The sequence below is a fragment of the Trichechus manatus genome, unplaced genomic scaffold, assembly GCF_000243295.1.
Source record: "Trichechus manatus latirostris isolate Lorelei unplaced genomic scaffold, TriManLat1.0 scaffold00011, whole genome shotgun sequence".
Taxonomy (NCBI): Eukaryota; Metazoa; Chordata; class Mammalia; order Sirenia; family Trichechidae; genus Trichechus; species Trichechus manatus.
In genome coordinates this window covers 1426628-1448477 of record NW_004443947.1, presented here as the reverse complement: position 1 = coordinate 1448477, position 21850 = coordinate 1426628, and the positions used below count along the sequence as shown (strand labels likewise).

The 21850-nt window shown below is 52.9% G+C and overlaps 4 protein-coding genes across 19 annotated transcripts in view; 2 read left to right on the top strand and 2 right to left on the bottom strand.

The window, feature by feature from the left end:
- Positions 1-8486, top strand: part of NSD1 (nuclear receptor binding SET domain protein 1) — a 179568-nt gene extending 171082 nt beyond the window's left edge. For 5 of the 10 annotated variants that reach the window (XM_023726470.1, XM_023726471.1, XM_004371156.2 and 2 more), the window contains 2 exons: positions 359-563; positions 2088-4021. In XM_023726470.1, coding sequence (XP_023582238.1) covers positions 359-563; positions 2088-3721 — 1839 coding nt within the window. In that variant the 3' untranslated portion in view covers positions 3722-4021. Of the gene's footprint in view, positions 1-358; positions 564-2087 lie in introns of all 10 variants that reach the window. The other 5 variants (XM_023726472.1, XM_023726474.1, XM_023726475.1 and 2 more) reach the window with 2 other exon arrangements.
- RAB24 (RAB24, member RAS oncogene family) lies at positions 602-11650 on the bottom strand. 4 transcript variants are annotated; one of them, XM_023726478.1, is made up of 8 exons: positions 11202-11650; positions 11050-11118; positions 10762-10840; positions 10588-10655; positions 10403-10502; positions 10167-10217; positions 9965-10027; positions 602-704 (listed from the first exon to the last, which is right to left on the bottom strand). In XM_023726478.1, exons 1-8 carry the CDS (start codon positions 11316-11318, stop codon positions 700-702), a joined length of 552 nt encoding a protein of 183 aa, XP_023582246.1. In that variant the 5' UTR covers positions 11319-11650; the 3' UTR covers positions 602-699. The 4 variants fall into 4 exon arrangements, with proteins under 4 accessions (XP_023582246.1, XP_023582245.1, XP_004371210.1 ...); XM_023726477.1 differs by lacking the exon at positions 602-704 and adding an exon at positions 6132-6157; XM_004371153.3 differs by lacking the exon at positions 602-704 and adding an exon at positions 9505-9853.
- Positions 11651-11812: 162 nt separating this feature from the next.
- PRELID1 (PRELI domain containing 1) lies at positions 11813-15555 on the top strand. Of its 4 annotated transcripts, none has more exons than XM_004371151.2 (5): positions 11813-12068; positions 12644-12869; positions 14469-14582; positions 14686-14764; positions 15003-15555. In XM_004371151.2, exons 1-5 carry the CDS (start codon positions 11977-11979, stop codon positions 15149-15151), a joined length of 660 nt encoding a protein of 219 aa, XP_004371208.1. In that variant the 5' UTR covers positions 11813-11976; the 3' UTR covers positions 15152-15555. The 4 variants fall into 4 exon arrangements, with proteins under 4 accessions (XP_004371208.1, XP_023582235.1, XP_023582233.1 ...); XM_023726467.1 differs by having other exon boundaries at positions 12644-12890; XM_023726465.1 differs by having other exon boundaries at positions 12554-12869.
- Positions 15556-16086: 531 nt separating this feature from the next.
- Positions 16087-20292, bottom strand: MXD3 (MAX dimerization protein 3). Its single transcript, XM_012560100.2, has 6 exons — positions 20167-20292; positions 19823-19928; positions 19208-19237; positions 18969-19083; positions 16410-16593; positions 16087-16331 (listed from the first exon to the last, which is right to left on the bottom strand). The coding sequence occupies exons 1-6, from the start codon at positions 20234-20236 to the stop codon at positions 16204-16206; spliced, it is 633 nt and encodes a 210-aa protein (XP_012415554.1). The 5' UTR covers positions 20237-20292; the 3' UTR covers positions 16087-16203.
- Positions 20293-21850: the final 1558 nt, after the last annotated feature.

The window sequence follows — 21850 nt, the reverse complement described above, 5'->3', positions numbered from 1 at the left end:
ACAACCCCCCCCCAAAAGAAGTCTTCATTAGCTTTGAAATTAGAAAAAGATAAAAATAAAACTTAAGAAAGAGGTGATCTTTAACACCAGCCATTGTGTCAACAAAAAAAAGCACTTTTGTATTGTTTAGTTCTGATGGCAGGAGCAGTTGACATAAAAGTGGTGATTAATCCTACCAGTTATTGGTACCAGTAATGTTCCAGGTGCCTTGTCTGCATTTTCTCTTCTTTACAACAGTCCTGTGAGGACTGTCTTTCCAGAGACAGCTGAGAGGGGATAGTTAACCTGGTCAAGATGGTACAACTAATGTGTGGACAGAAATAAACAGAATGCTTACTGTTCAATATCTGGCTCCTAGAATCAGCCCATTGCCACAGAAGAAAAGTCCAAGAAATTCAAGAAGAAGCAGCAGGGCAAGCGTAGGACCCAGGGCGAAGTCACAAAGGAGCGAGAGGATGAGTGCTTCAGCTGTGGGGATGCCGGGCAGCTTGTCTCTTGCAAGAAGCCGGGCTGTCCAAAAGTCTACCACGCAGACTGTCTCAATCTAACCAAGCGCCCAGCAGGTTGGTGCCAAAATTTCTTTAAGCATTCCGTGTTCTCTGTCAGACTTCTCAAGGCCTCACGCCATTTGCTTCAATCTATAAGAAAGTGCCCTTTGGTCTTCCCATGCATAGTGTTGAAGGAGTATGGTCTATGTTCTCATTCTGGAAATAAATGACAAGAAAAGTTTGAAATCCTAAGTTATAGTAAAGGGGACAGGAACTCACTGCTGTGTCAGTGACTTTTATGTCGTTTCATCCTTCCAGCAACCCATTGAGTTAGTTCTTCTCATGAGGCAAATGAGAAAATGAAAGACTGGTGAGATGACTGGTTGGTTGTATAAGAGTAGATGGATGGAGGCACTAGATTGAAAGCCATGTTTTCTGGCTCTGTGGCCTTCCTGGAGAAAGAATGTGGGACACGGGGGAGCCTTCAGGTTTTTCTGGTCAGTGAGAGCTGGATTGATACGCTGTTAGTCCCCCTACCCCCACTACAAGCCTCCTCACTTGTAAAGGAAGCCCTTTTCTCTGAAGCAGATGTGATTGTATCCATTCATAACCTGAGACAGTTGCTGAGCAGATATGGTAACCAGTAGTTTGTGGTTGGAGAAGTTGCTGGCCTTCGAGTGGTGATTTGGGATTAGAAAATTTTAGGGATTTGGATATGCTGTCTGTTTTAAAGGACAAAGGAGAAAAATCAGCAGAGAACCATTCCAGGGTGAGGATATTATACATAAGTACCTACTTCTAAGAACTGCAGAAAGAGAAGAACTTTCAGGTTGGAGTGAGAAGAGTTTGTCCCTGAACGGGCTTTCCCTCAGTGTGTATTTACCAAAGTAAAGAAATCACAGAAATGAGGTAGTGTGAGGGTAAGGCCATAGCATTGACCTGATAATGTCAGGAAGGGAAATGGGGAATTGTTTCAGAATCGGTACTCAGGGCCATAGCTGACACAAGTTGTGATGGAACTGATCTTGCCTATGAGTCAAGAGCAAGGTCTAGCACAGATCTTTTGTAGGGAGTTGTGTTTTTAAACACTGTCAATGGCAGAGACACTCAGGTTTCCTGAAACAAGGGAGAGTAAATACCAGCTCAGGTCAGCTTTGGATCCTGTCCACGCTTCTGTGTGGACAGTGCAGGTAGTTTTGTGCTAGTTTCAATATTTTAAAATTGAGCAAATACAAACCCACTCCCATTAAAAGGCTGAGTAAGACAAATGCCGTTTACAAAAATATTAAAGTAATATTATGGGGGAGCTTTGTTCTTTTTTTCTTCTTCTTTGGTTGAAATAGTCATAGAAATTCAGCTATATTTAGTTAATACTTAGCTGCTATTTGATACTTTGCTGTTATTTTTATTTTTTTCTGTACGATAGAGGAAACTGGAATTCTGGTGGAGGTGGTGTCAGGTGAGTGGCATAAGCTCTCTGAAGAAAGCAGCAGTTTAAAGCAGGTTTTGAAATCTCTTCTTTGGGCCAGTCCCAGAGCCATGGCTATCTCATGTGCATTTCTTATTTTCCTAAGCTTTTGTTTTACTCCTTATTTTCAGGGAAATGGGAGTGTCCTTGGCATCAGTGTGACATCTGTGGGAAGGAAGCAGCCTCCTTCTGTGAGATGTGCCCCAGCTCCTTTTGCAAGCAGCATCGAGAAGGAATGCTCTTCATCTCCAAACTGGATGGGCGTCTGTCTTGTACTGAGCATGACCCCTGTGGGCCCAATCCTCTGGAACCTGGGGAGATCCGTGAGTATGTGCCTCCCCCAGTACCACTGCCTCCAGGCCCAAGCTCTCACCCAGCAGAGCAGTCATCAGGAATGGCTACTCAGGGGCCCAAGATGTCGGAAAAGCCGCCTGCTGACACCAACCAGACGTTGTCGCTGTCCAAAAAAGCTCTGGCAGGAACTTGTCAGAGGCCACCGCTGCCTGAAAGACCTCTTGAGAGAACTGACTGTAGGCCCCAGCCTTTAGATCGGGTCAGGGACCTTGCTGGGCCAGGGACCAAACCCCAATCCTTGGGATCCAGCCAGAGACCATTGGATAGGCCTCCTGCAACGGCAGGACCAAGACCCCAGCTGTCTGACAAACCCTCTCCAGTGACCAGCCCAAGTTCCCCATCTTTAATCAGGTCCCAACCACTGGAAAGACCTCTGGGGATGGCTGGCTCAAGGCTGGATAAATCCATAGGTGCTGCCAGCCCAAGGCATCAGCCATTGGAGAAAGCCCCTGTCCCCACTGGCCTAAGACTTCCGCCGCCAGAGAGACTGCTAATCACCAGTGGTCCCAAGCCCCAGGCTTCAGACAGGCCCCCTGACAAGTCCCATGCCTCTTTGTCCCAGAGACTCCCACCTCCTGAGAAAGTACTATCAGCTGTGGTCCAGACCCTTGTAGCTAAGGAAAAAGCACTGAGGCCTGTGGACCAGAATACTCAGTCAAAAAATAGAGCTGCTTTGGTTATGGATCTCATAGACCTAACTCCTCGCCAGAAGGAGCGGGCACCTTCTCCTCATGAAGGCACGCCACAGGCCGATGAGAAGATGCCAGTGTTGGAGTCAAGCTCGTGGCCTCCGAGCAAAGGTCTGGGGCAGATGCCTCGAGCTGGTGAGAGAGGTAGCGTGTCAGACCCTGTCATCCTGCCACCTGGGAAAGCAGCGGCCCCTTCAGAGCATCCCTGGCAAGCTGTTAAATCACTCACCCAGACCAGACTTCTTTCTCAGCCCCCTGCCAAGGCTTTTTTATATGAGCCAGCAACTCAGGCCTCAGGAAGACCACCTGCAGAGGCTGAGCAGACCCTTGGGCTTCCCAGCCAAGCCCCAGGCCTGGTGAAGCAGATGGCTGGAGGCCAGCAACTACCTGGACTTGCTGCCAAAGGGACAACACTGAGTGGGCAGTCCTTCAGGCCTCTTGGGAATGCCCCAGCCTCCCTTCCCACTGAGAAGAAGACATTGGCCACCACAGAGCAGAGTCCCTGGGTCCTGGGAAAGGCCTCCCTGGGGCCAGGACTCTGGCCCATGGTGGCTGGACAGACACTGACACCACCATGCTGGTCCTCTGGGAGCACACAGACATTGGCACAGACTTGCTGGTCTCTTGGTCGAGGGCAAGACCCTAAACCAGAGCAAAATACAGTTCCAGCTCTTAACCAGGCTCCTTCCAGTCACAAGTGTGCAGAGTCAGAACAGAAATAATGATAGTAATATCATGGCCAGACAAACTGCCCCCAGGGTACCATTTGTGGAGGGGAAATCTTCTTTTCTTTCTTTTCCCCCCTTAGAAAACAGGCGTACCCCAACACTTTACCACTGTTATTCTTTCCTTATATCCCAACACTCGGAAACTCTGTGACATTAGCCAGTGGGGGCTTATGGTTGTGTGAACCATGTATGGAAATCCAAGTGGGCCCCAGCCAAGGGGACAGACAGACTTGGGTCTCTTTCCCACACTTTTACACATGGTAAACTTGAAATAAAAGTCCACTCTGGAGTCAAGCATGGAATTCAATTCCGCTGGTCAGGTCGGAAGGTAGGGGGCTCACAAAGCTATTTCCGCAGCTGTACAGAGCCCTATTGAGGGCACCTGATGAACCTTGGGAGGAACTGATGTTCATTCAAATCAGTGGCTCACGTGTGCTAGACCAGTGCTAGTCCATGAAAAAGAAAGAAATAAGGCCTGGTTCTTGTGAGCCTAACATGTCTGCCTGGGTTCCCAGGCTGTCTTCAAGAACCTTTGACCAGGAAAAAAACAGGGAGTGCTAAGGAGCCCTGGAGCTCCAGACTTATTCTGAAATGTTCTTTGTGGCCCGAAAAGTGATCTGTTGAGTGTTTCCAGGTCGGGGCATGCATGAAGATGTGTACCTGCAAGCACGCTCACAGAGGTCTCTGTAGACAAGAGGGTGCTGCATCGAGGCCGAGTGGGGCTGTTGCTGGGGCAGCCACTGCTGATTTCATCTGGGCTTTGCAGAGTCTGAAGGTCTGTCTTTGGCGGAGCATCTGGTTAGGGGGAGCTGGGCTCCACAAGAATGTAGCTTTCTATCAGCAGAACAAGGCAATTGGCAAGCATAGCTTTTCTTTTCTGCCGATTCTCCTTTTACATGAATCCACCCCATCCCTGTGCCCCAAACACCCAGGTGCTTTCAGATTTAAGAATCTTGGGCAGTGGACATAGAGAACCTGTGCAGTCTCTGAGCTACACACCCCAGCTTCAGGGAGATTGCCAGATCCTGATGGGAAATTACTTGCTTTTCCCCGATCGTTTGCCCTCCTAACTAAGTAAAGGGAGTCCTCGTCTTCACCGTCTCTCCCTGAGAAGTGCTGTGCTCTGTTGAGGGCACCTGCCTGCTGACTTAGCTCAAACCCAAGCCAGAGCCCTTCCTCTAAGACTGGCGAGACTGGTTCCGTGGTGTTCAGAGCAATGTTCAGTCTAAGAGATGACTTTTCATAACTGCTGATGATCTGTTACTGCTGCCCTGAGCTGGGGCCCAAGGGCTGGGAAATCTATTGGTGCTACCCTGCCCTGCCATTCCCCCAGCTCACCGACTGCCAACAGGAAGTGCTGTTTGGCCAGTTCCCTCCCACTTACCCATCCCTCCTTTGTCCCTAGACCAACCATGTTTACCTCTGTGCTTTGCCAACTTAGCCAGCAGCTTTAGCCAACAGGCCATCTCCCGGCCCAAACATCTCCTGGCGATTCTATCTCAGTATGGCCTTTACACCCTCAACAGAATTCTGTATTTTGCCCCAGTTTCCTCCTCCTAAGTTCCTATGAAGGTTACTCCCATCACTTCCAAGGAGGGAATAGTGGTTATAGAAGCATTTGCGCTTTATATAAAGATTTTAAAAAGAATCTGCTTTTATTTCCCAAAGTTTGTCTCTAGGGATGAGACACTTGAACTCAGGCAGAGGGATGAGGCAGGGTAGGGCTATGCCGAGTTTAGGGGCCTATCTCTGCATCTGACTTAAATCTTGGAATCACCTCTGTGAATTCCACTTGCCTAGTTCTCCCCGTACATTCTCTCTTCCTACACCATCAGAGAGGGAAAAGCTCTTTATTTAAAAGGAAGAGAAAGCATAAAGCATCTTATTTTCTTTTAAAAGAATTTTAAACCATGAAAAAGATATTTTTAAAGAAAACCACCCAGAACATTAAAGTTCATTATATTAAGTATTTATCATGTGTGAGAATAATAAGTATGTAACTTCAGCTAGTAGGTCCCTTTCCTTGATCTCTTAGGTTGTACGAGTAGGGTTTGCTTGGTGCCAGTCCTGTGCCCTTTTCTCTCCTGTCACCTGTAGTTGTGATCAGAGCAAGATAATCTGCACTGCACTGTCAGAATCTCCTTCCACTATGTTGTGTGTTAAATTACCGTAGCTCTTTGTTTCATGAAATAAACTGTGAATTTTTTTGGGGGGGAGGGTGCAGGCTTTGTAAACTGTTTCAGTGGAGAAGTTTTATCCTGAAGTAGCTTCTCTGACATCGGCTTTGGTTGGTACTTGACAGCAGCCACTCTGGAAATGTCTCACAGGACAGGAAGGATTGAGGGGAAGGTGGGGCTGTGACTGGCCACTTTGTGGTTTTGTTTTTCTTCTTTCCGCTCTCCACCATTCACCGCAGACTTCATTCCAGACCTGCCTGGGAAAACAGCCTCTGAGCCGAGCTTGGCTTTGGGGGCAGTACCTTATCTAAATGGATGGATAACCAGGCTTCTGTCCAGGGCCATTGAAAGACTCAGGTTGTTGAATGGAAACTAGAAAGTTTTGAGGTATCAGGCCCACTGGTAGCAACACCTCATTTTAGATTGTTAAGGTCATGAAAGCAGTCCCTGTAAAAATTTAACAGCAAAGTCAGGACAAGTGTCGGGAAATTGAACCCTTGCGTGAAGGTGGGGAGGGAGTGGCCTCTCGGGCCCTCATGGATTCCCCTAGAAGCTTGTAATGAGACCTTTCCTCCAAGGGGGTGTGAACTGGGAATGAAAGGAAATCCTTTCCATGGAAATTTCTGATCTTTGTGCAGTGTGGTATTTTGGTGTTTGGCCAAGTGCTTGGAAATCATGGAATCTCAAGAGAGTCTGCCTCCGAGCCAGCTCCCCAGGGAGCTTTTTCAAAGGGGGAGCCAAGATGGAAACGCTGCAGAGGTACCTAGAGTGCCTCTCCTGGCCCTGTCAGGTCAGAAATGATGGAAACTATTGAAGTTTGTATTCAAAGCCTCGTTGGCTTCTCCTACTGGAACGAACCCATTCTAGTAGCAAACTAGCTGTCATTGTTACAAAAGCATCCACATTTTTAAACGTTTACTTTCCCCTAAAGTTGCTGAGTTTGAGATGATTTAAATCACTGTCTGTAGATCCTCTTCTGAATGATGACCACACCCATGTCTTTAGCATTGATGAAAGTAACTATTTTACCCTTCGTATCCTCCACCCCACACTAGGGTCAGGGCATGGAGTGCCTCAGAGATACTTTCCCAGGCTGAACACATCTGTCACTGGAGCTGGACTGCCAGGTTGTATGTTCTGAAGTTGCCTTGTGAGAATGGAGGTTAGGAAGGAAGTCTGATCTGGGCGGCTTCCCCTGTGGAGAGTAAGCCAGAAAATACTACACCTGGACAGGTTCTGCCCTTGACTCCTACAAAGCGGGTTTTCTCCTAAGGCTTTTGTTGAGATATTGTCGTCTTGGGATTTGTCAGCCAGGTCAAAGGTGGCCCAGTGTCCCAACTTCTCTGAGATCATGGTAGGAAAGGAACTCCCTCAAGCCCCCTTTCCTGCTGAGAGCAGTGAGCTGCTCCATGTGTTAGACATTCCAGATCATTTAGAGCTAGGTAGCTGCTGCAGGAGACTCATTGGCTGTGTCCAGTTAACGCTCAGCTGAGCTTTTGAGGGCCTGTGCAGCAGGGCCAGAGGTTGCTGTAGTATAAATTGAAATAATAGAAAATTGCTTTGTACACAAAAAACGTAATGGTGCTAACTTCCTGGTATAAATAAGCACTGCCAAGGGATGGGTGACTGGCAACTTGAGAAACCTGGGTTCCTGTTTGAGAGAGGTTTTGTGGAGAAAGGTTTCTTCGAGGCTCTCTTAGAGGTGAGAGAAGGCAGAGCCTCAGTGAAGCCCACACCCAGTCCTGGAATGGCCCAGCGGAATCCAGAGGTGGGCGAGAGCCCGAGTCCACACAGAGGTGGCCATCGAGTTCCTCAGAGCCGGGGTCACCATGCCCGTAGCCTCCATCCACACTGCCTGGAACAGGTTGGTAGAGAGCTCTGGGGGTGGGGTGTCTCGGTTACCTTCTGCTTCATCTCTCTACCTCTTGTACTCACAGGAGCACCTCTATTGCTTATGAAAATTAAGGGTAATATTTCTTAAGGAAGTGGAAAGAGTTTATTTTAATTAGAAATCCACAACCTAGGAAGAAATGTTTCCCACCAACATAAGCAAAAACAGCACGTTAAACTTTTATGTGGTCCCTTTGCTTTCCCATAACTTTGAAAACATGAGGCTACTGGGGGGACTTTAAGTAACACCTGGGAGTCAAGCAGAGCTTTGAGGACAGGTGGTGAGCACAGGGAGTAGAAGTAGAAACCAAGGGCTCTGGTGCTGTAGACTTCCAGGGCAGGGCAGAGAGTGGAAGCTCTTCAGGTCTGTGGGGTGCTGCCTGTGTGTGCATGTAGGGTGAGAGAGTGCTGAACATGGGTGAGTACAGCACACAGGAGCTCATGGAAGAGCAGCTTTCTAGGTCTTGACAAAGAAGCTGGCAATAGATTTGTCTTTATATTTTTAAGAAAGGGGTTGGGGGGTAGCCGAGATCCATCACTGTTTTTTTTGCCCCCTCCCCCATAGATTGTCAGCTGTAAGTGAAACTCCTAGTGAAAAAGAGGGGAGCCCTGTGCTAGGAGTCCCCATAAACATGTACTGTAATTCTTTGTATATACAAAAAATTACTGTAAAGTAAAGTTTAACTTTACTCTTATGGCCCTTGCCCTGTGTTTTGTTTTCTTGTCCGTGGGGAGTCATAGCCTAACAGGAGGGTGGATTGATGGGGGTGAGAGCAGAAGCCAGCCCAGGTTAGTTCCTGAGGTTTGAACATAGTAGAGCTGAGCCCTTCCTCCAAGCACCCCATGGACAGTGGTGTGGGTTTCCTCCCAGTAGCGACTGGCTGCCTGAGGGTCTTTCTTTCGTGTTGGGAGTAGCTGGTGTCAGTTTCAGTTCCATCACCCATAAAGGAAGAGTATTTTGAGGAATTGGTTTTTAAAAAGGAAGTGGAACCAAAGCACTCTCTGAGCAAGAATCTCATCATCTTGGTCAATTTTTTTGTTGTTCAGAGGCAGGTGTTAGGCACTATAGAGGACCCAGCCCAGGCCTAAATGCAGGAAAGCAGAGGCTAAACATCAACAGGAAGGTGAGGCCCCATCCTGGGGCCAGACGTTCCAGAACGGAAGGGGCTGCAATACATTTCTTTTTGGTTGCACAGAAAGCTTAAATCCTGTTTACGATAACACCTGATCCTTCAGAAATGCTTGAACCTCCAAGCTCTAAAAATGCTTTGGGAACTGGGAGTTTGACCCCATTTCTGACCAAGTCCCGAACTTCAGTAAAAAGCCATCAAGGGACAGTGGGAAGATGAGCATTTAGTACTATAGTTAGTCTTCACAATCCTAAGCTAGACCAACCTGTCTCGAGGTAGGCGTGCTTAACCCTTTTCCTCCAGATACCACTTACATGCACTCCTTTCTGGGCACCCAGAAGGAATAGTTAGCTTTGTATTGCCCCAGCTCTAGCCTCTCACCCTCTTGCCCCACTAAAAAACAGAAAAGGGTCTTTTGTCTCTCCAGTCTCTCAGCCATAGCCTTGAGATGAAGCTACTTGCTTTCCAAAGGAAAACGGAGAGTTGGAAGAAGCCTTAATATAGGAAGTGATGCCAACCAGGTGGCCCCAGAAAGAAAATAAGTGTCTTGATACCCACACAGCAGGGAAAGGGGCTGAACGTCATTCACAGTGCATTCATTTTATTTACAAGTCAGAAGCCACTTAAAATGCAGACACACGTGCTGTCCAGGGCAGAAGCCTGGGGTCCAAGTCAGCCCTCAGCCCTCCTCATTCCCATCAGCCCAATGCTGCCTCCGTTCCATGGGCCAGCACAGGCAGGTGCCACCTCTGCCGCCCTGGGGACCTGGGGTAGCTCAGACATTTGACCACCCAAGCCTAGACAAGAGCTGGGTCCAGCCCTGTGGGAATTCATTTAATTCCCCCAGGCCAGGTGGGTGGTGACTCAGTGATGACAACAGCTGTAGAAGTAGGGGTTTGCCTTCTGGCCCAGGTCCACACCCTTGTCCTCTGTCAAAGAGAGATGGCAGCTCAACACCATTCTGCTTGGGGGATCAGGTAACTCATGAAGAGGGCAATGGCCTAGAGGAAGTCTCCACAGAGGCTTGGGGAAGCACGCACCTGTCATCACCTGGAAAGCAGCCACGCTGACGTAATCCTCTGCCACTTTCTGGAAGAGCTCATCTGGCAGGAAAAAGGACGATCAGTGAGGGCCTAATGCCAACAGTCCTGGAATCATCCACTGACCCAGCCCTCTAAGCCGTTCTCTGCTTCCTTGGATACCCCTGCCTGTCCTAGTGTGAGGCCCCAGGACAACACTCACCCACACTTTGACCAGTCTTGCTAGATGTTTCAAAGAGCTGAGCTTTGATATCTGTAAAGAGAACTGACTAAACCCTCATACCTAAGAATATCGGTATAGAACAAAAGGGGAAGGCTAGCAGTTCAGGAAATCTGGACCCCTCAGGTCCACAGAGCCCAGAAAAATCTCAGGGACCTTGCCAAGGCAGCCAAGCAGTGACTTCCCTCCCCCAAACCCTGGGGACTGAGGAGCAATACTGTCTGCATAGTCCTGGACATCGTGGAAGTCCACACGTCGACGTCGCCGATCCTCCTCTAGCAGGTCACTCTTGGTGCCACAGAGATAGATCTGACAGCCCTGGGGCAAAAAGCAAAGTGAGGGTCACCTTCATGAACTACCATAGCCCCAGCCCCTGGTCCCCTGGCTAGGTGTGGCCACCTACCTCTTCTAGGCTGCGCAGTTCCTTCACCCAGAACTTTGCTCTCTCAAAGCTGCTGCTGTCTGTGAGGTCTTGGTGGATGGGGCACGAAGGAGACACAATCAAGGGTCAGAAGCTGGTCTGAGGCTATCTGGCACCCACCCCTGCTGCCTGAGAACAGGCCAGAACCCCCCTTACCATAGCACACGATGGCAGCCTTCGCACCCCGATAGTAGATTCGGCTCATGGCCTCGTAGCGCTCAGAGCCTGCTGTGTCCTGAAGGGCAGGGGAAGCCTCAGCTCTAGCCCGAGTTGCTAAGCTACTCCCCAGACTGCAAACTACCGGCCACATTCTCCAGAACCCCATTTTCCAAATAAAGAAACTAGGGTCTATAGAAGAAAAATGGTCTCTCTGGACCCCCAAGTCAGCCAGTGATGGGCAGGACCTAAGGCCTTCTCAGGAATGGGCTTCCCCAGGTGACTTACCCAAATACCCAAAGTCACTGTCCGGTCTCCGACAGACATCACCTTGGCCACGAAGGCGGCTCCAATGGTCTGCAACGAGGGGAAACAGATGAGGCCCGCAGGTGCGGTCTAACCCCCTCCTACCCGTGCCCGGCCTCACGGGTCACACTCACGTTCTGATAGGGCCCCACCAGGAAGCGGTCATGCACGTAACGCTCCACCAGGCTCGTCTTGCCCACGTACTCCTTGCCCAGCATCACCACCTTCACGTCCACGCGCTGCCCACTCATGCTCCCGGGACCGCCTCACCAACGTTGGGGTCCGGAGCCGGGACGAGAGGCAAACCCGGATCTCCGCTCGGCCCAGGAAGTGTCCAACCCTCCGACCCCGACCGCCGGCGCCAACCTGCTACTCGAGACACCGCGGGGGGCTTGAGCTCCGGCGGCGGCCTCACACCTCGACGGCGCCCCCACCTGTCCCGTCTCGTCGGCCCCGGGTACTGATCCTCTTTTGAAGAGACCGAGACCCGGGGCGGCCTGGGAGCGCGCGGGGTAGCGCCCTCAACGGCGCTGCACGCCGCTGCCCAGCCTGCTCCCTCGTCCGCCTCGCCGAGGCTCCACTGAGGTTTGGACTCCTAGCCAAGCGCGGCTCGGAGCCGACCCTGCTCCGGCCCGCAGCGAATAGGGGCGGGGGAGGTGAGGGGAGAAGGCGAGGGGGCAGGACCGCTAGGTCACGTGGCGCGGGCGCCGGAAGCGATGTGTGCGGCGCCGGAAGTGGTGCGCTATCTGACTACTCCTCATGGCGGCGGCATCAGGTTGGGCGCGGTGTGGCGGTGACTGAGCTGCGAGCCTGGCGGGCGTGCGCCGAGCCCCGGCCCGGCCTCCGCGTGCCCCCGGGGCTCCGCACCCCTGATGCTGCGCGGGTGCTGAGCCCGCCCCGGCCGGGACGATGGTGAAGTATTTCCTGGGCCAGAGCGTGCTCCGGAGTTCCTGGGACCAAGTGTTCGCTGCCTTCTGGCAGCGGTACCCGAATCCCTACAGGTACGTGACCCTGGAAAGAGCAAACCTTCCCTCGTTACTTGGAGATTGAAGAGTGGACGACCCCCAAATAAGGGGGCTGGGAAGAACTCGACACCAAGTCTGAGATGAGGAATCCCTAAACGGTGGCTGTCTTTAGGGCACGAGAACCTTATCGGGGAAGCAGCCAGGCCTGCAAGGTCCCGAAGGGGAAAGCTGGGCCTAGGCAGTTTTATGTGAGTCCTTAGTCGAAGGTCCTCTTAGGGTGGGGAGACAGGAAGAGGCGGCGGCACAGGAGTCGGGCTAGATCTTGGGGTTGGAAATTCGGGCTCTTCCCTACTCCTCGTCCTCTCTCCAGTGGTGCAATAAATCCTGAGGTTCAGCCCTGATGAAAGGCCCAGGAATCCAGGTCAGCGAGGGGGCAGGAGTTGGAATTTGCCCTGGGGATAGGCTCAAGGGACTCCACTGCAGGTCTGGGCCACAGCACAGATTACTCTGCGAGATTACAGGAAGTCTGGGCCAGGTTGCTCCAAGTGGGAGCCCCAACGGGCCGTGTACCAGGGGAAGGCTCCTGAGGATCACCTCTCTGCCACGTGCAGCAAACATGTCTTGACGGAAGACATAGTACACCGGGAGGTCACCCCTGACCAGAAGCTCCTGTCCCGGCGACTCCTGACCAAGACCAACAGGATGCCTCGCTGGGCCGAGCGACTGTTTCCTGCCAATGTTGCTCACTCGGTGTACATCCTGGAAGACTCTATTGTGGACCCACAGAATCAGACCATGACTACCTTCACCTGGAACATCAACCACGCCCGGCTGATGGTGAGCGCCTCTCCCCCAAAGGTAGAGCTGTCCTCGGGTATGGCTGTAGAACCCGGAGGGAGTGCTCGTGGTCTGAGGCGGGTCTGGGTTACTGAAGCACAATGGTTCTAGCGTACAGCCTCAGATTATCTTTTCAGCTGGTTAGTTTTTCTGGACTTAAAACAGGCAGGGGTATCTGTTTTACAGAGTTGTTAAAAGTACTAAATACAAAGCACTCAGCACTGTGTCTGGTACACCCATAGGTTGTAGCCCAAAGGAGTGGTACTGAGGGAATGAGGCAGTAGTTTTCAAACAGGAGTCCATCGAGCCATAAGGGTGCCCTTGGTGTGCTTGGGAGGGTTGAGTGTGCTTGGGAGGGAGAGGCTCTGTGCCTATTGTCCCACTTTGATAGGAGGAATTCCAGTTTTATTTGTGTTATGGAATAGATTTCTGCCCAAGATTTTGGGAAAATGGGTTCCACATACGTTTGATCTCTTGCCTGTAAAAAAAAAAAAAATCTGAAAACTCATGGTTTAAGGAACATTCTAAGGTATCTTCTCACATGTGAATACCCCAGAAGCTTTCGGAAGATGCTCATTCTCAGCTAATCCTCAAATAACCCTGGGAGGTGGGCAGTGCTCTCTGTTGTGAGGTTCAGAGAGGGGAAGTGTCCTACAAGGTCACAGAAGAAGCAGGTAGCTTACTCCACTGACAGGACTGTTCTGCCCCAGAGTTATCGGAAGTCATCACAAATGACTACCATAAGGGCACTATCTCCATGTGAGAAGTGGGTCACAATAAAGGGTCCTGGACAGAGCAGGAGAAAAATATAGAACAAAATTCACGTTCATAAAAAGACCAGACTTACTGGTCTGAAGGAGACTAGAGGAACCCGCGAGACTATGGCCCCTGGACACTCTGCTAACTCAGAACTGAAGCCACTCCCGAAGTTCACCCTTTAGCCGAAGATTAGATGAAAGGCCCTGGGCTATAAAACAATAACACACATAAGGTGCATGCTTCTTAGTTCAATAAAGTATACAAGACCCAAACGGGCAACATGTGCACAAAGGCAAGGATGAGAAGGCAGGAAGGTGGAGGAAAACTGGACGAATGGAAATGGGGAAACATTGCAGGGATTGCAACCAATGTCACAAAATAATTTGTGTATAAATTTTTGAACAAGAAACTAATTTGCTCTGTAAACTTTCACCTAAAGCACAATTTAAAAAAGTACAAAGAAAAAATACAGGGTCAGGATGGGAGTGGAAGACACTTTGCTGTGCTGTTACATAGACATTATTGAGTTGGTATATGTTTTGTTAGGTATTTTTTCAACATAATAAAAAATTTAAAGACATTTTTATATAAAGATCAAAAACAAAAGTCCACATCCTTTCTAGTTTGGTCAGAAGAGAGGGTTTAGACAGCAGGATTGCCTTTTTTTATGGCCATCTTGCTCTCTGTAAATGCAGCTCCTTGGGGATGCAGTAAGGGGAGGGAACAGATTTTCGTTTTATTGTTTCCCCTTGTGAAAAGAGGCAGGGGGTCAAATTTATGTGCAAGTTGGCAAAATGAAAGATTCTCAAGCAATTGTGACTGGCCTCACTCCCTGCACAGGTGGTGGAGGAACGCTGTGTTTACTGTGTGAACTCTGATAACAGCGGCTGGACCGAAATCCGCCGGGAAGCCTGGGTCTCCTCGAGCTTGTTTGGTGTCTCCAGAGCTGTCCAGGTGAGCAGCATTGTGGGGGCTGCGGGCTGGGGCGTTTGGTCTAGAGGCTGGGCTGGGGCTCACTGATCAGCTCAGCACCTTCCCCCTTCTCATCTTTCACCAGGAATTTGGTCTGGCCCGGTTTAAAAGCAACGTGACCAAGACTATGAAGGGTTTTGAATACATCTTGGCCAAGCTGCAAGGTGAGAGCCCTGGGCCCTGTGGGGGGGAACCTTACAGTGAGAAGCTACAGCTAGGTCTTAGCTCCACCCTGGCAGGTGTGGAGCCTGGGTCAGTCACTGCCCCACTCTAAGCCTAAGACCCATCTGTATTGTGGGGCTAATGCCACCTTTCCAATGGGACCTGGCCCATAGGAGACAGGGGTGACTAGGCAGGTCATCTGGGGGTCATCTGAAGCCAGCCCCCAGCCCTTTGCTACAGGTGAGGCGCCTTCCAAAACACTTGTTGAAACCGCCAAGGAAGCCAAAGAAAAGGCAAAGGAGACGGCGCTGGCAGCTACAGAGAAGGCCAAGGACCTTGCCAACAAGGCGGCCACCAAGAAACAGCAGCAGCAGCAACAGTTTGTGTAGCCGGGCCCTTCCCACCACCACCACACACCAGACAATCTGGCTCCAACTCCTCTGCCTTATCCCCAGTGTGTTTTTCTTATTAAAAATCAATTTCTAGCTCTATCTACTGTCTGAGGGGTAGGGTGGGGATGGGGGGCAGGGGTCCTGTTTGGCATTTACAGGACACCAAGCACATTACCCGTGTCTGTGCAGGGCCTGCTTATTCCCCCATTAGGCAGCTAAGGACTCTGAGGCACAGAGAGGTGCATACTTGCCCAGGGTCACAGTGTGCAGGTGAAGTGGTCATAAACCCTAGACTGTAAGCTCCGCGAGGGCAGGGATCTCTGTTTGCTTTCTGATGTGTCTCAAGTACCTGGAACAATATCTAGCACATAATAGGCACCAATAAATGTTTGTTGAATTCAGTCGGCCACAGCTCTGGAGTCTGAGCTTTGGTTTGAGTCTTGACTCCGCTGGTCCTGCCTTTGGACCTCAGGCAAGTCACGTCCCACAGCTTCAGCCTCATCGTGGGCAGAACTGCCTCAGAGCTGGAAAAACTGTGTGTTGCCTGGCCTGGAACACGGTGTTCTTGGTGGTGGCTGCTTTTATTTCCTCTTTTCGAGTTTGGTCTGTGTCTGGGAGTTCCCCATTTTCATCAGGCAAGACCATGGACAGAGGAAGTTTTTTAAAAAAAAGAAGGCTTTTAATGAAAATGCTGTACAGTATTTGTGGGGCAGAGGCCAGGAGGCCTTGTCCTGGTAGGAAACGAGGGTCCAAGAGGCTTTCTGCCCCCTTGCGGGCGGCAGAGCCAAGTGCTACAGAAAACGCCTGGAAGGGTAGCCCAGGCCCAAGCTGCCTGCCCTGCAGGGCTCAGGGGTGGCCCAGGTGTGCTCCCTCCCCTCAGGGACTGCCTAGCCACCATCCCAAGGGTGGCAGGGAGTACCTGCACACACAGGTCCTTTTAGTTCATTCTGACAGGTGATTCCAGGCAGCCATTGAAGCCTGGGAAGGGCCGCCTGGCTAGGTCAGCCTGCCATGAGCAGAGGGCAGAGGCCGCTCTGGGGCAGCAAGGGTCATAGCCAGGCACCATCACCATGTGGGAAGTTGTGTGAGTAGCTGTGCTCCTGGCCAGCGCTGAAGCCCCGCAGCAGCTCTGCCTTGCCCCCAAACACCAGGCTTTCCACGTCCACCTCCAGCTCCTCTGCACAGGGAGGGTCCCGTCAGAAGATCTGGCCACCCCACCCCCGGCACCCGCTGCCCACAGCCTGAGGGCACTCACCTTGGTCTGAGTCCCAGCGCTCAGAGGAGAGGCCTGAGGAGTCCAAGCTGTCTGTCCGCAGCCGCTCCCGCTCGCCTGGTCCTGCCGGCGCCCGGAGCTGCTCCAGCTGCTGCTGCAGGCTCTGCTGCCTGCTGCGCAGCTTCTCCTTCAGCCGCCGAGCCTGCCGCTCCTGCTCCTCCAGCTTCTGTGGAGCCCGAAGGAGCAAGGGGCTGGAGCCACTGGCCCAGGGGCTTAGCCTCACCTCAGCACCCCTCAGCAGCAGGCCATGGCCACGCGGTGCCCTCTGCCTACTCCAGACAGGTGGCTAAATCGGGGCGCCGCATCCTCCAGGAAGCCAGTCCCTTCCAGCCCCTCTTCACAACTTAGATGGACTGTGAGTTTTGTCTAGATGGGGGTGGAGTGTATCACAATCTTAAAGCCTTCGGGGGCTAGTCAAGCAGTATAAAGGAGAGAAGTACCCTGGTGTAAGGCAATAGGGACTGGGGGAGACAGGCGAACTGGCCAATACGTGCACAGCTCAAGGAGGCAGCCACTTGCAGTTTCCAGCCAGTTGCCACGTGGAAACACAGGCCTAGTGCTGCCAGGTCTCCCAATTTCTTCGAGAAGCTAGATTTTTTTCACGTCAGATTTGCTTTTAAGTGCTGCCAACTGATTGAAATTTTTGAGAAAACTATAGACCAAACAAAGGTTACTGGCAGATCCTCAGGGTAGATCCAAGAGCCCTGTGCCTTCAGCATTCACATCTCCTCTGCCCACACACCAACCCGAGCTCTGCCAGCCCTAAAGGCCAGAGGGGTTCACCCACTCCTCCAGCAGGAGCCCAGGTGCCAAGCTTATGCAGAGCCCTCAGCGGGCTCTGAATTCTTATTGAATTCAGTCATTCAATAAGACAGGAGAATTGGGCCAAGGGAGCACTTGGACTGGGTCTAGAAGAATGAGTCAGATAGGGCAAAGATGGGGAAGGAAGAACCATCCAGGCACAGGGAGACTTGAAGAGCATGGAGGGAGGATTCAGCTTTGTGGGGATGGGGAGGCATGACAGAAAAAGCAGGCCTGTGGCGAGGCCTGGATTGTGAATGGCCTTGAATTTTACAGGAAGTAAGGAACTGACAGTTGGTCCTGTCAGGAGCCATTGGAAGGTTTTCAGCAGGAGACAGTTTGGGCAGATCTACGTGCTGCAAATATTCTAGGGTAAGGTGGAGAACAGGCTGGTGGCCAAACAGGAAGCAGGGGGCCTGGAGAGAAGGCAGGTGTAAATGAGTCCAGGAGAGGATTGATGGGCTTCAAGGAAGGAGATCCCCAGATCCTTCCACAGGTAAGCCCAGCAGAGAACCAGGCCAGGCAGGTTCCCTGTGAGAAGGTGGGTCACGCTGCCTCCAAAGGGGGAAGGTGCCCCTGGCCCTGGAGCAGTCAGGGTTGGGGAAGTTAGTAACGAAGGCAGAACAGGGCACTCCAGGAGGGGAATATGGGGCTGATGGTCAACTCTGGGGGCCACTAAGGGCTGGGGGTGTTGTATAATGGAGACTCTGAGCAGCAGGAGGCGACGACCACTACAGCAGGGAGCTGTCAACAGTCCTTAAGCAGGAGGACACCTCACAGACATGCTGAGATGACTTAAGGTCTGGAACACACCTATGAGACGGTAGGGAGGGGTACTAGGGCTAGGAGCGAAAGGAGATCATCAGCCCTTTAGCCCCTCCCCAGGTCCCACCATGGTGTGACTCAGCCACAATGAGGGTGACAGCAGGACAGCCGGCATCCATGGGACAGTGTGAATGGTTCCCACATCAATCCCTCTGTCATGGATCCGTGTGCCTAAAACAGTGCCTGACAGAGCAGGTGCTCAGGAGATACTTGTTGAAGGAAAGAATGCAAAGTCAGAGGACCTGGACCTGGGCCCTGAATCTGCTTTTCATCAGCTGTGCAACCTGACTGGCAGCGGGGCCTTCATTTCAGGCTCCTTTGCTCCTGATATATCTAGGGCTGACTCGGGCCCTGAGTCAGCACACCTGCCCCTGTCTACCAGGGCGTGCTGAGCCCAGCCCAGGCAGCAGTAGGGCCCTGGGAGGACCGGTGGCTGGCACCTTCTCTGTCCTGTCCCCTCCTGGTCTCTGGAGCAGCATCGGGCCAGACTGCCCAGAGCAGGAGGCCTTGAAGGATGGGGTGGGGGAAGACGAGGACCAACCCTCCACAATCCAAGGGACCCTTACATAAGACCTATCACAGAAGCTTTTCAACAGCGGGTCAGACAGAGAAGGACCAGGAAGTCCAGAGAAGCTGACTGGCCCAAGGTCTCACAGCTGGGATCTTAAGTAACAATCATAGTAATAACAACAATGAACACTACTGTTTGAACGTGTTTAAGCCTCAACCCTCAGAGTTACTTTCTGGTTTTCTTCCCATTTAACAAGCATGGAAACCAAAGCCCAGAGAACTGTCCAGAATCACACAGTTGGGTTATGACCTCAGGTCTCTTTCCCCAGTTCTATCCAACCCCTCTATACTACACTCCTCCAGGCACCCTGGCAAGCTGGCCCCGGGCACACGGATGGCCCTTACCTGGATGTGTACCCTGGCTCGGCGCAGGAGGCTCAGGGTGGTATATCGGGCACAGTCAGCCCCCAGGGGCATCTGCTGCTTCAGCTGCTCCAGGCACCGCTTCAGCTGGGCTCTCCTGCAGGGGAAGGGGTCTGGAGGGCAGTGCCAGCCCCCGTTGTTGGCCCCAGGGATGGCAGGGGAGGGGAGGCCAGAGGGAACTGTTCCAGGGCCTTGTGCATCAGGACAGGGCTGGAACTCACCTGCGCTTTTCCAGCTCGTTGTGCACAGACCTGCCAAGGCCAGGGAGGAGGGGAGAGGAGACGTCAGCCATCTGGTAATGAATGGCCTGGGGCCCAGAGCTCCCAGGCAGGGGCAGGGGAGTCAGTGACACACACACGGAGTCAAACGCTGAGAAGGTTACCCCTGGCAGCTATGGGAATCCAAAGGAGGCCTCTGCCAGCCAGTCAGCAAGGGCTTCCTCGGCAGAGGGAACATTTGCGCTGAGTCCAGAAATAAGTTTCCCAAAGGGGAAGGATAGAGGGAGGGAATTTCAAACAGGAGGGAACAGCATGTGCAAAGGCCTCTGTGTAGTTTGCTGTGTGGAGTGGAGAAGTGTGAGTGGACGCAGGCCCAGAACTGCCTTGTTCACCGTTCCTGGCACATCAGAGGTGCTCAAGAAATAGTCCTTGAATGAATGGATGGATGTGTGTTCAGAAGGTGATGGAAAGAGGGTATGAGCGAGTAAGGGGTCTGAATGGGTCCTGGAGCAGGGTACCTGGCCCAGAAAATGCAGAGAGAGGAAGTAACAGGGTCGAGGAGAGGCACGAAGCAGGACAGCGCCCATCCCCCGCCCCGCCGCCCCGGGCCCTCCTTACCGCCCACTGTCCAGCGCGCCAGGAGCCTGGAGGGGCCGCTTCTTCCTCCTGTGGACGGGGCCTGGGCTGCGGTGCGGGCACAGGGACGCGTAGCCATGCTCGGCCTCTGCCGGACAGAGCCCGCCCGCGTCAGGTCTGGGAAGGGCTTTTGGCACCGGGGCCATTTCCCCAATCCCTCCCTGCCCGACCGACGGCGGACCTCTCTTGGGGTGCGAGCTGAGGGCGGGGTCGCCCTGGGGCGACTGCGCTCGGGCCAGGCATCCTTTGAGTTGGGAGCCAAGTCCGGTCCAGGCCCGTGTCAGCGAGGCCGCCGGCCCGGAGTCCGGCCAGGGGCTCTTCCTCACCTCTCTCGCGGCGCTCCAGGTACTCGGCCGCCTGCAGCAGGACCTGGATGTTGCTGGCCACGGGTTCCATGTCGGCAACAGCAGGCAGCGGGCGGGCCTGGGGTGCCCGCGGAGCAGCACTGCAGCACTTTTGTTACAATATAACTGACACGGAGCAACAAACACAGTGCCCGGCCCCGCCCCCGGGACGCCCCGCCCCTGCCCCGCCCCCGGGACGCCCCGCCCCACCGCCCACCCTCTGCTAGCTCGCCCGCCCACCGCCCCCAGCGGCGCGGGACTCCCGCCAGGCTAGTCTGGCCGCCGGCTCCGAGCCTGGCCCTTCGGCGAACCCGCGGGCTGGGGGAGCTGCATCGGGCCTGCTTCGCTGAGCGATCCCGCGCCGGTCACTCAGCGCCCCGGGGCTCGTGCCCAGTATCGCGCGGGTCTAGGGGACCGCGCGCCGGGAGCCGGACTTGGGGACGGGTCCTCCCGGGAGCCATGGCTCGGTCGCGCACGTGGGAGCCGCAGGGGCGGGGCCGGCGCGCGCCGCGCACCTATTGGCCCGTGGCTCGCTCTGCGGCACGATTGGCTGGCCCGCGGCCCCGCCCCCTCCCGCTGCTGGTCAGCACATTCAGGCGGGAAAAGAAGCAGGTTTCAAATTTGAAAACCAGGGCGACAGGGGCGGGGCTGAGCGGGGAACTGAGCCTCAGTGCGCAGGCGCGGGGGAGGGGCCGCAGATCCAGCCGCTGCGCTTGGGGGTCTTTCCCCGCACCTGCCTGCCATCTGCCGGTCCTAGGCCTAGGCTAGGGTTCAGCTTCCCATTGTGTCGAATCAGAGTAACCGCAGTCTTGGGACCAGGGCTTCAAATCGGTTTGTTCTGGTTTGACCCCCTGCTGAAAATTTGCATTTCTAACAAGTTCCTAGGCGATGCTAATGCTGCTGGTTAGGGATCAATTCTGAGAATCACTAGTAGAGGAATGGTTTTCAAAATTTATTATAGTAAGAATCACCTGGGGATCTTGTTAAAATGTAGATTTTGATTCAGTGTATCTGGGGTGGAAATGCAAATTATCAGCACGGGATCGAACGAAAACTAACCGGTTGGAAGCCCTGCTTGGGACCTCCTGGCTCCTTGTCATCTTCAGGGAAGCTGTTGTTGCTAGGAGAACATCGGTAGGATAACAACTTCCCAGGTCGCACGTGAACTGGCTTTCCTGGGTGCTCTGGGTTCTGGAACCGTTCGAGTTGCGTTCCTCCCTATCACTGCTACTTCTCAGCTGCTTGTGACTCGGAAGGCCCTGCGACAACGTCGTTGCAGGGTCTGTGTCTTGCCTGTGCAGCCCCAGTAGTTAGGAGCTGGTGCTGCTGCTGATTTCCAAGATGATGCCGCCAGATGCGGGCTTCCCCCTCCCAGGGAGCCCCTGGTTGCCTTACTCAGAGCCCTTCTTTAAGGTAACTTTCCCTAACCTTCGTTCGGGAAGCAGGACCAGCAAGTATGGCCACACCTGCAGGGCAGTTAATCTAAGGGTGGAGGCAGGAAGATGAAAGCGGCTGTAACTGCATGGAGCATTTACTGCCAAGGCTGGCCTGAGGCCTGAATGGAGTCAACCAGATAATGGAGAAGTGGTGGGGAAGGGAGGCGATTGGGGTTGGGGGGTGGGGGGGTGGAGAGACTAGATAATTTATAGAGACCAAACCATCCCAT